The sequence below is a fragment of the Montipora capricornis genome, chromosome 8 (genome assembly GCF_036669925.1).
Source record: "Montipora capricornis isolate CH-2021 chromosome 8, ASM3666992v2, whole genome shotgun sequence".
Lineage (NCBI taxonomy): Eukaryota > Metazoa > Cnidaria > Anthozoa > Scleractinia > Acroporidae > Montipora > Montipora capricornis.
Window position 1 is genome coordinate 20,509,823 of NC_090890.1, and position 15,000 is coordinate 20,524,822.

The 15,000-nt window shown below is 35.9% G+C and overlaps 1 protein-coding gene across 3 annotated transcripts in view; it reads right to left on the reverse strand.

Moving 5' to 3' along the window:
- LOC138060421 (tectonin beta-propeller repeat-containing protein 1-like) overlaps positions 1 to 15,000 on the reverse strand; it is a 102,045-nt gene that overhangs the window by 58,039 nt on the left and 29,006 nt on the right. For 2 of the 3 annotated variants that reach the window (XM_068906182.1, XM_068906184.1), the window contains exons 3-4: positions 14,960 to 15,000; positions 9,758 to 9,880 (exon numbers count right to left, since the gene is read on the reverse strand). The exon at positions 14,960 to 15,000 is cut by the window's right edge and continues 82 nt beyond it. In XM_068906182.1, coding sequence (XP_068762283.1) covers positions 9,758 to 9,880; positions 14,960 to 15,000 — 164 coding nt within the window. The remainder of the gene's footprint in view (positions 1 to 9,757; positions 9,881 to 14,959) is intronic. The other variant, XM_068906183.1, reaches the window with a different exon arrangement.

Below are 15,000 nucleotides of genomic sequence, written 5' to 3' on the forward strand. Positions count from 1 at the left end.
TGTTTTGTTCCTGTTTCCCGACCCAAAGCGCTAAAAAAAACGTGTCTGCGCTTTGCCATACTCAGTTACAGTGAAAAAATATAGAACGTTTTCGAAATAGTATCAAAAAAATGTGAATTGTTCGTACAAAAAATAATTTGAAATAAAAAATTTGCAGACACGTTTTTGTTGTCTATATGTTAACCTAGCCACTGTCAGAAATTTGGGGGCAATCGGACAAATTTCCTGTGAGTTTTAGCTCTTTAAAGTGTCCGCTTCGAGTGTAAAAATTGATTCGAGAAAACAGCGCTAAAACTGTCAATCAGACGGGTAATTTTTACTTCTGGCCAAAACGTAAAACCGCCATTTCTCCACCAACATTTAATCTTTTTGAATAATTTCTTTTTTACATTAGAGATCCCATTTCGATCATTACTTTAACCGAAAAATCCAAATTTGATGAAAATTGCCGATCTGAAGGTATATGGTAACCTTAAGGACCGGTGGCTGAATTGGTTGAGCACCGGGCTGTCACGTGGGAGGTCGTGAGTTCAACTCCGGCCGGACCAACACTCAAGGTCTTTAAATAACTGAGGAGAAAATGCTGTCTTTGTAATTACATCTGCAAATGGTTAGACTCTCTAGTCTTCTCGGATAAGGACGATAAGCCGGAGGTCCTGTCTCTCAACCCTTCAATGTTCAAAATCCTGTGGGACGTAAAAGAACCTGCACACTTGTTGTAAAGAGTAGCGCATGTAGTTGCCGGTGTTGTGGTCTATCTTCTGTGGTGTATCCTGGTGGTTAACCTCGTAGGGGACCTATGTCCTATTGTTACTCCATCATGTATGTATTCATATTCAATCAGTAAATAAAATAGACAGAATAAATATCTTCTTATGGTTTTAGATGTGTTCAGCAAACATGGATGGATTATACCACTGAAAGATAAAAAAGGTGAATCCGTTGCTGAGGCATTTAAGAATATCCTGAAAGAAGGTAGAAAACCTGAAAATTACTGACCTGATAAAGGTAAGGAATGTTATAACAAACATGTGAAAGACCTCGAGGTAAGAATAAAATAACATTGTACTCCACCGAGAATGAAGAAAAGTCGTCTGTTTGTAAAAGATGGAACAGAACAATCAAAACAGATGTGGAAGCAGTTCACTGTCCAAGGCAATGCAAAATATTTTGACATACTACCTAAAATATTACAACAGTATAATAACACTAAACACAGTTCAATACAAATGTCACCTACAGACCCTAGTAAAAAGAAGAATGAAGTTTCGTTTATTTCAATTTATATGGTGATATGGAACAATCATCATCCAAACCAAAATTTACAATTGGTGATAAGGTCAGGATAAGCAAATATAAGAGAAAGACTTTCGACAAAGGGTATACTCCAAACTGGACAGAAGTGTTTGTAATAAATAAAATAGAACACACTAATCCAATCACTTACAAACTAAAGGATCTCAGAGGTGAAGACATACAAGGGAGTTTTTATGAACCTGAATTATTAAAAGTCAAACAAGAGGTATTCAGAATAGATAAAGTCATCCGGAGAGATTATAAGAAGAAACAAGCTTTGATGAAGTGGAAAGGATATAGCAAAGACTTTAACAGTTGGGTAAAAATAAAGGAATTGGCAGATTTATGAAAAATATTTAAAAGAATATTAATATAACATATATTGTAGTAAGACCCCACAGTTGTATATAACTGTAATCAGCTTCTTCATTGTAGCCAAAAATATAAATTATTTCTGGCTATTGTAAACGCACTAAAAAATGGTATAAAAAAATAATATAAAATGGGGTGTTTCAAAAAAAAAGAAAATTGAGACAAATGATCTCATTGAAAGTCAATTTTTGAATCTTTTATTTATCTCGGCCGCTGTTAATTCGGCTATGCAAGAAAAATTGGTAGAAAAAGGGCAAAGGAGGACCATAATATCGATTGGTTGCCACGATTTCATCCTGGAAAAGCATGATCTCGATGAAAGTGGTATACTACCTGAGCATATACACAGGCGGTTCAACGACTGTATTGTGACTCTCAAAATTGTACAGAATAGAAACTAGTTTGAAATCTAACACACTAAACTAACACTTAAAAATTTATTTATACATATAGTATACAAATAATGGATCAAACTCAAGACTGGCCTTTCAAGTATTTTACTGAAGAAGAAGGAACACGAGCTTACACCAAAATAAAAACCAAGTATATGGTTAATAAAGAATGGTTGTGCCCTGAGTGTAACTTTCGAAATTACACATTAGCTGGTACGCATAGTCATCTCAAAACGAAAAAGGATCAGAAGAACGCTAATGAGCTTAAAAATTAATCCTAATATATAGTTCAAATGCACTGAAATTTTACTTGAATTTTAAACGCACCCAAAAATGACTTTAAAAGGAAATTATATATAGTATAGTATACAGAAATGATATATATATCGTATATGATATATATATATATATATATATAGTATAGTATATAGTATAGTATACAGTACAGTATACAGAAATGAATAAATCTGAGCTCATAGCTCTGCTATTAGAAAACGCCGTCACTCAACCAAACCCAAAACCCCGCAAGAGTGTTAAGCTGATGGTCCAAGATTATGAAGACAACATCATTCTTCCACAACTTGAGTTTAGGGATGGACATAAGCAATTCCAGCTCCAAGAACCAAACAGATTATCAAAAAGCCTGTTCCACTTCCAAGAACGAAAATAGAGCAGACTAACAAAGCTTTAAAAGGATACACTAAATCATACGAAATTAACATTAAAAACGATAAAGACCCCTTAAATCAATTACTAAACACAAGAAAGGCTGTTGAAACACATATTGAGGGTGTTTTATCCTCTCTGAAAGGACTCAAATTCATTGAATCCTTGCAGGTTACATTTGAAATGCCTGCTAGAGATGAACAAGTAGTAGTGATGACAGCATATTTCAACAGTCAAGCTCAAACAATAATTAACTAAAACGAAATCCTTGTAGCGTTACAATTATCCAAACAGATATTAAATAAGGTAGCTCAATGGATATCAGAGGGATCTGGATGGATGACTTGATCGGTGGATGACCAATAATAATAATAATAATAATAAAGAGTATTTCTATAGTGCTTTAGATGGTGCCATATTAGACATATGAATTCACAAGACAAAGATCCTCAAAGGATAAAAAAATCTGACAAGGAATATCTTAAAAAATTGGATTATACTGGAATTGAATTTCCAATCACTATCAAACAAATTAACAAAATTGGAAAACAAAATAATATCAGCATCAACGTTTTTGGGTATGAAGAAAAACAGATGTACCCAATCAACAGAAAACTATGAAGATTACATGAATTCATTATTGATAACAGAAGGAGAAAATTGGCATTATGTATTAATAAAGGATTTTAATAGGTTAATGTATAATCAGACAAAGCATAAAGAAAGAAAGCATTTTTGTTTATCTTGTCTATAATGCTTTAGCTCTGAACACGTTTTAACAAATCACAAAGAAATATGCTTTCAAGTCAATGGTACACGATCCATTAAAATTCCAACTAAAGATAACAACATCTTAAAATACAAGAACTATCATAAACAGCTACAATTACCTTTTGTCATCTATTCAGAGAAAGTGCACGGTTGTAAGCCAAACAATGACAAATCATATACTCAAGCTTATCAAAAGCATGCCGACTGTGGATACGGTTATAAGGTTGTATGTTGTTATGATGATAAATACAGTAAACCACTTAAAATATACAGAGGCCCTGATGCTGTATACAAATTTATGGAAAAGATGCTTGAAGAGGCTAAATACTGCAAGAAGTTTAACAGAAATTTAACAGACCATTAAAAATGACAGAAGAAGATGAATTAAACTTCCAGTGATGAAGGCATTTGAGTCAGAGTACATTGTCATGTCACTGAGCAATATATAGGGGTTGAGCACACCAAGTATGCAACCTGAATTTTAAATTGACTGACAAAATACCAGTCATATTTCACAATCTGAGAGGGTATTTCACTATGCAACAAATTCGTCAAATAGCTAAAAAATACAGTTAATACGCAAATAAAAAAGGCAAAGAATGCCAAATGAACATTAACACTACAACTAATAACATGGAGAAGTTCATGGCTTTTATGCTCGGTAATCATCTGACTTTTATTGACAGCCTTCAATTTATGAGCTCAAGCCTTCATAAACTAGTAAGCACCTTCCAAGAGAATCATTAATATTTACATTACAAGAGTTCCAAGATAAAAAAAACTCGATTTAATGTCAAAAAAAGGATCGTTATAAGGATTCGTTTGATAAATTTAATGAAACAGAACTCCCAAAACAAGAAGCCTTTTAAAGCATTTTGAATGATGAGAATATGACAGATTAGGCTTATCAGCATGCCCAAAATGTATACTTTCATCGATGGGTCAATATCATGACTTATACCTTCAATGTGACATCCCTCTTTAGAAAAACCTGTCTGCAATATTACAAGTTAGATCCATGCCAATATTTTACAAGCCCTGGTCTGAGTTGGGATGCCATGCTAAAGATGACCGATATAAAATTAGAGCTAATGACTGACATTGATATGTTTCAGTTTATAGAAAAAGGAATGAGAGGAGGAATCAGTTATATTGCCAACCAATACAGAAAAGCAAATAATAAATACATGAAAACATACGATGAAAAGGCACCTTCAAAGTATATCATGTATCTAGACAGGTGGATTCAAATAGATGACAAAAAAAGAAATCACCAACATCAACTTGGCTAAATATAATGATTATAGTGAAAAAGGATTGATTCCAAAGGTTGACCTACAATATCCAGAAGAACTGCATGACCTTCACAATGACTATCCATTAGCAGCCAAAAAAATTAATGTTAAAAACAAAATGCTGTCAAATTATTGTGAACAGATAAGACAGAAATACAATATTAGTATTGGACAAGTAAAAAAACTAATTCCAACATTAAATAACAAAGAAAAGTATGTTCTTTATTATAGAAACCTTCAACTGTATCTTGATTTGGGATTAAAACAAAAAAGGTACATTGTGTATTAGAATTCAATCAGTCACCTTGGTTAAATCAATATATTGATTTCGGCACTCAAAAAAGAGAAAATGCAAAAAAAAAACCTTTGAAAAATATTTTTTTAACTGATGAACGACAGTGTATTCGGGAAGACAATGGAAAATATTAGAAAGCTAGTAGACGTCAGTCTTGTAACCGATGAGAGGAAATTATTGAAAATGACTGCTAAACCAACTTATGTGAGTAGTAAAATCTTCAACGAAAATCTAGTTGCAGTGCGTAAGACTAAAGAAACGTTAACCCTAGATAGGCCGGCATATGTGGGTATGTGTATCTTAGATCTCAGCAAAACACTAATGTATGATTTTCATTAGAACTACATTAAAGAACAGTACGGATCAAAAGCTAAGCTACTATTCACAGACACAGACAGTCTTACATACAAGATCGAAACTGATGATGTATATCAAGATTTTTGGCACAACAAGAATAAATTTAACAACAGCGATTATTATTTTAACAAACCAAACAGAAAGGTTATAGGCAAATTCAAGGATGAAGCTTCATGCATTCCTATCACATTTGTTGGGTTGAGATTAAAAATGTACAGTTATATAAAGGCCAATGACCAAGGTGGAAAAACAGCTAAGGGAATCAAAAATATATATATTACTAAAAAGAATATCAAACATGACGACAATAAACAACAATATCACACTATGAAGACTATCCGAAGTGACCATCATGAACTTAGAAGCTATGAGTTAAACAAAGTGTCATTGTCCTGCTTTGATGATAAGAGATACATCCATGATAATGGAATGGATAGTTATGCTTACGGGCATTATAATATAAAAGTTGTCAGTTAAAGATCATCTTTATCTTGAATACCCATTGAATCCTGACAACTAAGAGGAGTTGGTATCTTAAATGGTAATGCTTTCTTCTTGAATGAATGCCGTGTAGTCAAACGTTTCACCGTTTCTTTCTTTTCACCATTGGCGATAATCTTTTGAAGCTCTCTTGCGTAACTTCGTCTCTTTTTTTCAATGGTAATAATCTTCTCACACTCTTGAAACAATTCCAATACTTTGCTCATTGAATCCAATGTATTTTCAAGATTGCAAGTTGTAATGCGCCATTGACAAAATCAATGAGACTGAAAGTGAATTGAAAATTCTTATCTCGAGCCATTTCAGCACATTGGGCTAATGATTGCTGTAATTTATTTCGTTAAATCTGGTTTTGTAGAAGTCGAAGTAGACTTTGGCATCTTAACCCACCACAACAAACTTTTGTAGTAAAGATTATGAGTAAACATTTTCAGTAAAATTTATAATAAAAAACACTTCTGACTTGTTTCCTTGTGACTGGTTGAAAAAATCATTCGAATGTCTCATGACTTCCTATTTTTTCGAGAACATCACAAACGGAGGCCATTGGGACTTGACAGTTTGAAACACACCATTAATATATAAAACAAATGAATTCCATATAGCTTTCCAAAAGTTTTATGGAAATCAAAAAACCTCTGCTTGGGTATAGTAGTAAAACAGTTGGTGAAAACGAGCACAGTTTAAAAAATAAATTTAACTTCTGAAAAATCATTGCTGAAACATGGCTGAAAAAATGCGCTTGACTTTTGGAATCTGACCTTGAAAACAAATTTTTGGGTATAGTTGTAAAAAACAGTTGGTTAGAACAAGCCAGTTTAAAAAATAAATTTACTACTATACTACTTATAAGGAATAACATACTTAGTTCTCCAAGAGGTAGGTATAATAATTACTGAAATATAAGTGAACAAAATATCGGAACAAACTTTTGAAACCCTTGTATATCCCCATTGTTTTCCCGAGTCAAATTCGTTTCAGAATTCTGACCACCATTTAAGCAATTCAGAATAGAACTGTGAGGGAATGGAATGATCTCGCATATCACAATTACAATAGAACAAAAAAAGACCTCCGAATTGCTCCAAAAAAACACGTAAATAATTTTTCTAGACATCATTGTTGCTCCCAAATATTTTTTTCATCTACTCTAGTCGTAAGGGATTTAATCATGCTTTCAACAGCAATCATTCTTAAGCCACCACTTTCATACACACTTATTGTAGAAAATCTTGTAACTTTATCTGTACCTTGCCATAAAAATTTAAATAACCAACTGTTTAACTCATGGACAACATCTTTACACCCAGACGAAGAAAATTAGACTTTTGCTTGCAGCAGACAAACAAACGTATTTGCTTAGATGTAAAAAGCGCTTTGATATAAAGAAATGGAAAGCAGACTGCTTTAGAAATACATTTTTAATGAGCTCATGCCTGGAAAATAATGTAGCATAGTTTTAAAATCCCTTTTTATGTTGTGTAAATATTTTGTCAACAATTTGTATGTACATGTATTTAGAAATAAATTATCAGTAGTATAAGTTTTTAATATAGTTGAAACGGTAAATAAGAAATTCAGCCAATCGGCTTCCAAAGTATTATCCAAAAGCATTATCTAAAAGAGATAATGTACATAAACTTATGATGATTTAATGATTTTCACTTTTCTTTATATCGAAAGACCTCTTGAGAACCATAAGTTAATAAGTTTTTTAACACTATCAAGCCACTCAATGAATTTTTTCATGGAGCAACTTCATATCATAAGTGTAATAAACTTCAAGTGCTTTGATTAGTTCCCTTAGCCATTTTATTCCAAAAGGTTAAATCATTACTTCTGTTTTGGATAACCCTTAACCAGCGTTAAATACCATGGAAACCTATAGGTTTTGATACCTCTTAACCAACGGTTAGCACTAATCAGGCTTCAAACAACTGGCGCCTGGTTGCTAAAACCTTAGACCATTTTCGCATCAACATTTATAAGATACATTGGTGTCCAGATTTCCAAAATTAAACGATCCTTCCCTTTCTTTTCTGTCAGTGTGATTACTGCTTGTTTTTGGGAACATGGCATCTCACCTTTCCTAAAACACTCATTCACACATTTTGTGAAAGGTTCCCTCATTACCAGGTGATTTATTACATTGAAAGCTTTCCAGTGCATTGGTACATTCCTCTAAAGTTATGATACCTCCAAACAATGGCATTCGTTCCCTTGTGAGTGTAGGGATATGTAAATTCTTTAAAAAAGATTCAAATGCTTGCATGCAATGTGCATACCGGTAATTAATTCTACAAGTGTAAAGTTCTTGATAGAAATGCTTTTGTTCAGATAGTATTTTAAAGGGATCTGTGATTATCGAATTCCTGATTATTAATTTCCACATATGCTAACATAGTTCCTTTTTTCTAAGTTGAGAAAATATTTGGTACGTTGAAATCTGAAATCTGCCCTAAAGCGTATTGACCATTAAAATATCCAGTTACTGATGTAGACCATCTGCTTTTAGCCCTTGCAAAGCAAATTCAGTAGACGTTTGGTGGCTCATACAATGAATACAAATTTGTGATCATCCTTTTAGAACTTCATATTGAAATGGTAGATTTCAAAGTGCTTTTAAATGGAAGTGGGTGGGCAGGAAGCTCTTTGCAATGCAAGGGTAGTGACTCAAGGAGTCACACATGAAGATACCGCAATGACGATGAAGATACCGCAAGACTTGAAGAGAACAGAAAAACCAATTTACTTCAAGAATCGAAAGACAGTTTTTGTAAAGAGTGAACATTCTCGGCCTTGCAACTGTGTTGTCTTTACCTGGTGAAGGGCCATTTCACCTTGCACATTTGAACCAAAAGGTAGACTTTGTTCCATAGATGTTTAAATTACACTAGTCAAACTACCCAAAAGTGGCTCTCTTGAAGGACACAAGATGACGAAGCTACTTTCTGCAATTGGCCTGGATCACTCACATGGTCAAGTCAATGCTGCAGTCAGAGGAGAAGGGGGGGGGGGGGAGGGGGAAAGGGGGCAGTTGGGATATTACCGAAAAGCTGCAGCTCTAAGACGGTGGATGGTGCAGGACCAAGCAGTGCTGACTTGAATGGTGAAAGAGTTGGAGGACAACATTTCCATCTCTAAAGGGCTAAACAACCATGGACAGAATGATGGTGTTTCCAGGAGGCATTTGCTAAGTATGTCAGAAACCCTTCCAGAACAGATTCTTTGAGGAATTCTGGTCCAAGTTAGCAGTGGTTTCAAAACAAAGTGCTGACCGCTGGCTACTTGATTGCATGTCTCCGGCTACTCTGGTCATAACAATCAGCTAGTGACAAACAATCTCGGCGTTGCTTGTTATCCATAAATCTTGAAGATGGCAGAGTAACTTTACAATCCGTTTTGCAGCAATAACACATATGCAATAGGATGTAAGCTTTGTTGAAAAGTATTTGCACACGTGGAAGCCAAATCTAAACCCTCTTTCGAAACGTAACTCTGTCGTTTCACTCATTTCTGCCTATCAAAATGGAGATTTTGAATGAAACTGTCATTGTCTGAAATCGATGCTAGAACGCTGAAAATGGGGGAAGCATGCCCCCAGACCCCTCTAGCTTGAGGGTCCTTGCGACCCCTTGATTTTCACAGCCACCTACTTTTCCAGAGTCGGCTGTCTACTTCAGAACATTTTGAAACCCCTGAGTCAGCGATCCAGAAAGCAGCAATACATATGCTGCTCGGTTCCAATACAGTTTTCAAGTTTTACTAAGAAAACAAATAAAAAACACAGTTAAAGCAAAAAAAAGACATACCTTTCCTTGAAAAGTGACGGCCCATAATGCAAGGTAACTAGGATCATTACCAGGTATAGATGTTCCACCCACAGAAATATCTTGAAAAGGTTCCTGAGTAGGATCATCACTCAAACCTGGAATCTGCATTAGAATGACCACATAAATATGCATAAACATGGAGGAATACAGCAATAGAACAAGCAATGCAGCTGCCAACTAATCTAAACAATAATCTTAACGCATGTCTGCCTGGACAGTACAATATAGGACTAATGAAAACATGGACTTGATCATACGAATGTTTAAGAGCATACACAACTTCAAACCCGAAGACATAACCATCATTCACAGATGAATTCTCACACAACCGTTTTTTATTTACCAATGAACTAATAACTTGTGGGTTAAAGGAAGCACTGGTTTCAAAATTATCTGGATTATCAGGTCCAATCATACAATTGTTCAAGTGATTGAATTTCAGGGGGCTGCAGTCACATCTACAATGTAACTAAAGTTTAACTTAACTTAATGTCAACTCACATGACGTCATACCAAACTGTAATTAGTGCTTTCGGTTGACTCTGCAGTCACACCACGCAGTTAACTACAGTTAGTTCTAATTAGCCTATGGATGACATCAGAATTAAAAGATCCACGAAATGCCAACATGGTTGAGTGACGTAAAGTGTACCTAGTTTTCCTTCTTGTTTTTTTTCTCATAGCAGCAAAGTGTCGAAGAAAAATGTGAAATAAGCTGAGAATGTTAATGGATGCTAGACGCTGAAAAAGGCAAGTCTTACTGGTGCTGACATTGATTACATTGTTTGCTGTTTTTGGTTTTCCCCTTGCTTCACGCTTGGTTTTTATTTTGCATATTTATATATGCTCATCTCACACGTGTGAAAAGAATTGTCACATTTTGATTGGTTGTTTGTTTGTAAACTGAAGACTTACCCATGAACCCTGCTTGGGTATAACTACAGTTAGTCTCTATTGTTTTGGATCACCAAGGTGTAAATTTTCTAACTATAGTAAGAGGAAACAGAGAAGCGGTCACATTACCGAAACAGCTAAGCATAGTTATCCCCATCTTAACCAAACTTTGTAGACCAAATGAGACCGCAGCCACTGACCCTCTATGATTAATATGACTGTAGAGTATGGTAAAAGAGCTAACAGTTTCAATCAAACAGGTACACCAATACACAGGGTCTGGAAGGGTATTCCCGGGTTCCGCGATTTGATCAAAATATGGTGCGGGATTAGGGAAAATGGAAAATTTACTGATGGGATTCGGGAATTGACTGCTTTCTGGAATGCATGATTTTTTGCCTGTCTATCGGGAATTAGGGAAATCTTCATTACCCAAATAAACGTACCACTGGCGAAAGTGAATCAGTCAGGTGAACCCTAATCAAACCAAACTATAGAGTGTGTCTGATTAATTATCTATTAGTAATTGATACAATCAAGTAGTTGGTAGACAAGAAGTTAGCAGGGAGTTTTTTGTTTCAATGGGATGCCAGGAAACAAAGGAAATGAGAGGAAAGTGCATGTGGTGTTATACCAGTTACTGCGTTGATGCTCAATTGCTTTTTAATAATAATGGCTTTATTACTGTGTGTGAAATATGTAAGTTAATATAAAATTTAGATCTTAAATATAAAAAAACGTTGAAATCCTCTGTTTCCTGAGTCCATTATTTAAGTTCTGGCTGTACAACCTAGCCCCCCTTGAGATGAACGAACATTGATATCTATTGGTGTGCGAGAGTGGGACCTGCACAGGATTACGGGACTTAAGAGCGTAGTTATTCTCTGGAACACAATCATGGAAACGCTTACTTGGATGTGAACTTAAAATCTACTTTTTTTCTTTATTAAGAAGCTCTTCACATCTATTATAATCTTGACGATTGTTGTCACATAAGGTAAATAGTGATGCCAGCTCTGCTGCCTTGAGTAAGACACAAAAGATGGTGTGAGCTTTAGTGTCGTTCTCGCAAGGCTTCTAGCACCCGAAGTACCACAGCGATCCACAAAGATAAATTCAATGTCCCGATAAGCAAAGAGTTCTACAGATTCCAGGAGCACTTAAAAGCCTTGACTGGGTTAGAAGAAATCGCAAACTTTAAGAATAAAGGCCTAGGTCAGGTCACATTTGCTAGAGTGCAAAAGGCAAGCAGTGGCATTGAGACATTTTCCCTAAGGACACAATATGCGTGGTAATATATCACCCACTTCAAGCAACCGATTTGCACTTTGTTGGAATATGCCAGGGATTTTGGCAACAGCATGAAAGAGTCCCTGAAATAAAGAACAAAGCGGTTGCACTACTACTTCACTCAGGCTAACTCATCCTATCAGTTTCCTCAGACAAAGGTACCCCTAATGAATACCCCAAGTCAAAGTGTCTTCCTGTACGTGTGATGGATAAGCAGAACATGGATTCCATGCACAAGTGGGACAGTGAGCATGGCAAACCTGTCAGACAGCTCTTGGTTTGTCAGAACAATGCCAAGCATGCAGCGGGAACTCTTCCTGTAAACCTGTATAGGAAATAGCTACCTATTGGTGACCGAGTAACCCAAGAACCCACAACCTTGGACAAAAAGGGTTGAGAATTTTAAAACTACGCCCTCAATATCGCACCCTAGCAGCCATCCTACTTCCCCTACAACCAACAAGCAATGTTGATAAGTTTAGGTTCGACATGCTTTATTTTCTCTAGCAAGGGGGCCGGATGAGCTTGTTTTTCATACTTGTGATTGTAGTTAGTCAAAAAGCTGAATTTTCTCAACAATTTTGTCCAAGATTGAAGTTCAGCCGATGATATCAGTGGCCAGCTGTTAGAGTAGCATTCTGACACCAGCAATGGTGAAAACAGTGCAACCCACGAAGAGGTGGTTGAGGCTGAGCCTATAGATTTTCTATCAAGGACAGTGCACACACGTACAGGACAACCCATCATGTTGTCGCATCATGCACTTTCATCATACTGAGGTGAAAAAGCTACTTCTCTTTTCCATTTGCCTTAAAACTAGTTTACCTAAATGGTAGAAATGCTGCCGAGAGGAAGGGACATGTTGAATTACACTTGAGGTAATCTAATGACCGTTCGTGTGTGAAATTGAAGGGAGGTTTTAATACGCCTTGAGAAGGGATGATACGAAATGTGGACCCCCAAACTGGACCTCCCTCTGGACCCCAGTGATAGAAAAAGAAAACAATAGATGGTTTTCACAGTGACGTCTGAATTTTTAGAAATAAATCGATTTTCAAGTATCCAGCTTTGTGATGTCTTCCTTTCGAAAATACAGCATTCTGAATTTCTGAATTGTCACCTTGTGTGACACAATGATACAAAGCTATTTGGTAAAAGAAAATTGTCTATCCCTGTCAATCTCGGCAGTTTGAGCCTTTCAAGTTCAATGGGAGGTGTGTTCACAAAAAGTATTTTATCTTACGAGTGAAAAGTAAGCACTGTCATCACAAAGTGAACTCCAGATGTTTTTCATTGCTTCCAGGCTGCCAAATTGGTAATTGGTGGACTATGTGTTACCCCCGTACAAAACTCTATAATGATGTACCGCCAACCTGAGAATTGAAGAGGTAGTTACTGTAGAAGATTTGTTTCCTAAGACATTCCAAGTTGTTGGCCTTTTTCATGAAACAATTTCAAAATTTGTTTTTTTTTTTTTTGCATAACAGTGACTCGACTTAAGGAGCAAAATGAAGACATCTCAGACTCTGATGATCATAACACGCATCTTAAAGAACCTTACTCACCCACTTTACATTACGTACCCACATTACTTCAGTCGCCATTTTCAGGGCCCACGAAACTCGGAATTCCATGACTGTGTAAAGTAATCTGTTTTCATTCGACATCAAATGGGCTATATAATTCTGATTTCCATTGGAAAATAAGCTATGTTTATTAGAATTTGAGTTTCTGGTATTATTTATGTATGACTTGCTCTTCGCAAAATGTTATCAAGTGGAAACCGAATCGTTGTTAAACCATCTGCTCTTGGAATGCTAGAGAAGAGTGCCGTAATTGGGAAATCCTCGATTAACGGCTGGAATTATCAAAATTAATGTATTATCATTTCTGGAAAGTGAAGAAAGAATTTCTTGGACTACATTGTAAGGAATCATGAACAGCACATCCATCATCGGATTGATAATTCTGTTCAAATATTGTGTCTTCCGCTCAGGCTGCCAGCACTGAACAAAGAGGCAGGGCGAGTCTTTGGCAATCATTTGAATACTGATCTCCATCACAATCAGTAAAAGCCTTTATTCATTGCTATTCATTTTCTCGCTGATAATAAAACTTTGGGGAAGCAAGCTTTCGTGTGACATTTAAGTTTACTTTATACTCGCTTATCGCTCGCATACTGTTCTACCAACATTGAAGAGGCTCGAACTGAGCGAAATATATTTGTTATATCTTATTTTGGTGAGTTCCAAAGCTTCAAACTTCAAACTTGAATCAAGATGGTCACTAAGCTTATCGCTAAGTGCTTGCATTAAGCTTATTTACCAAGTACCGGGCTTGCAGCGAATTGTTGTTTCCATCGCGAACTCCTTGGGTATAAAATAAATACGAGTTGCTTGGTTATTAACTGAGGTCCAGTTAAACGTTCAAACAATTAACTAAGTACTATGTGTAGAAACTCTATTTCCCTCTTGGATTCACTGCAGACGTCGCGCGATGTTTCACAGAAAAGCGCTCGAAATGAAGGTTAATTTCACAGGATAATCCTCCTCTAGGATGTTCGAAATATATTTTTATTTCCGTGACAAAATTGTTCTAATTTTTCTGTCATAACCACAATTCCTTGTGTTTTTGACCACAATCCCTTGCGTTACGAAGAAAAAAAATGTTCTTCTCACGATTAGAGAGCTGCCTCGTTCGTTTCAGGTTCACTCACTGAAAAATATCAATAGAAAGGGCCAATGTACAGATTACATTTTTAGCTTTTTCAGAAACGTATTTTTTGGGAAAGAAAAAAATGTGGGATGCAGGATTCTCGTGAAAAAGAAGCCGGAATGCAAGATAAACACCCCCCCCCCCCCCCCCCCCCCCCTCTTCCAGACCCTGAATAGAAAGTCTAAAATTGCACTATCCAATGAAATATGTTTTAGAAAAGTCTTAAGTCAAGAAGTCATGGTTTCTAGAAGGCTACTAGAAAGAGCTTTTCGGAAATCAAACCTTTATCCAATGTTCGTAGCCATCAAATCTGTAATGACGTG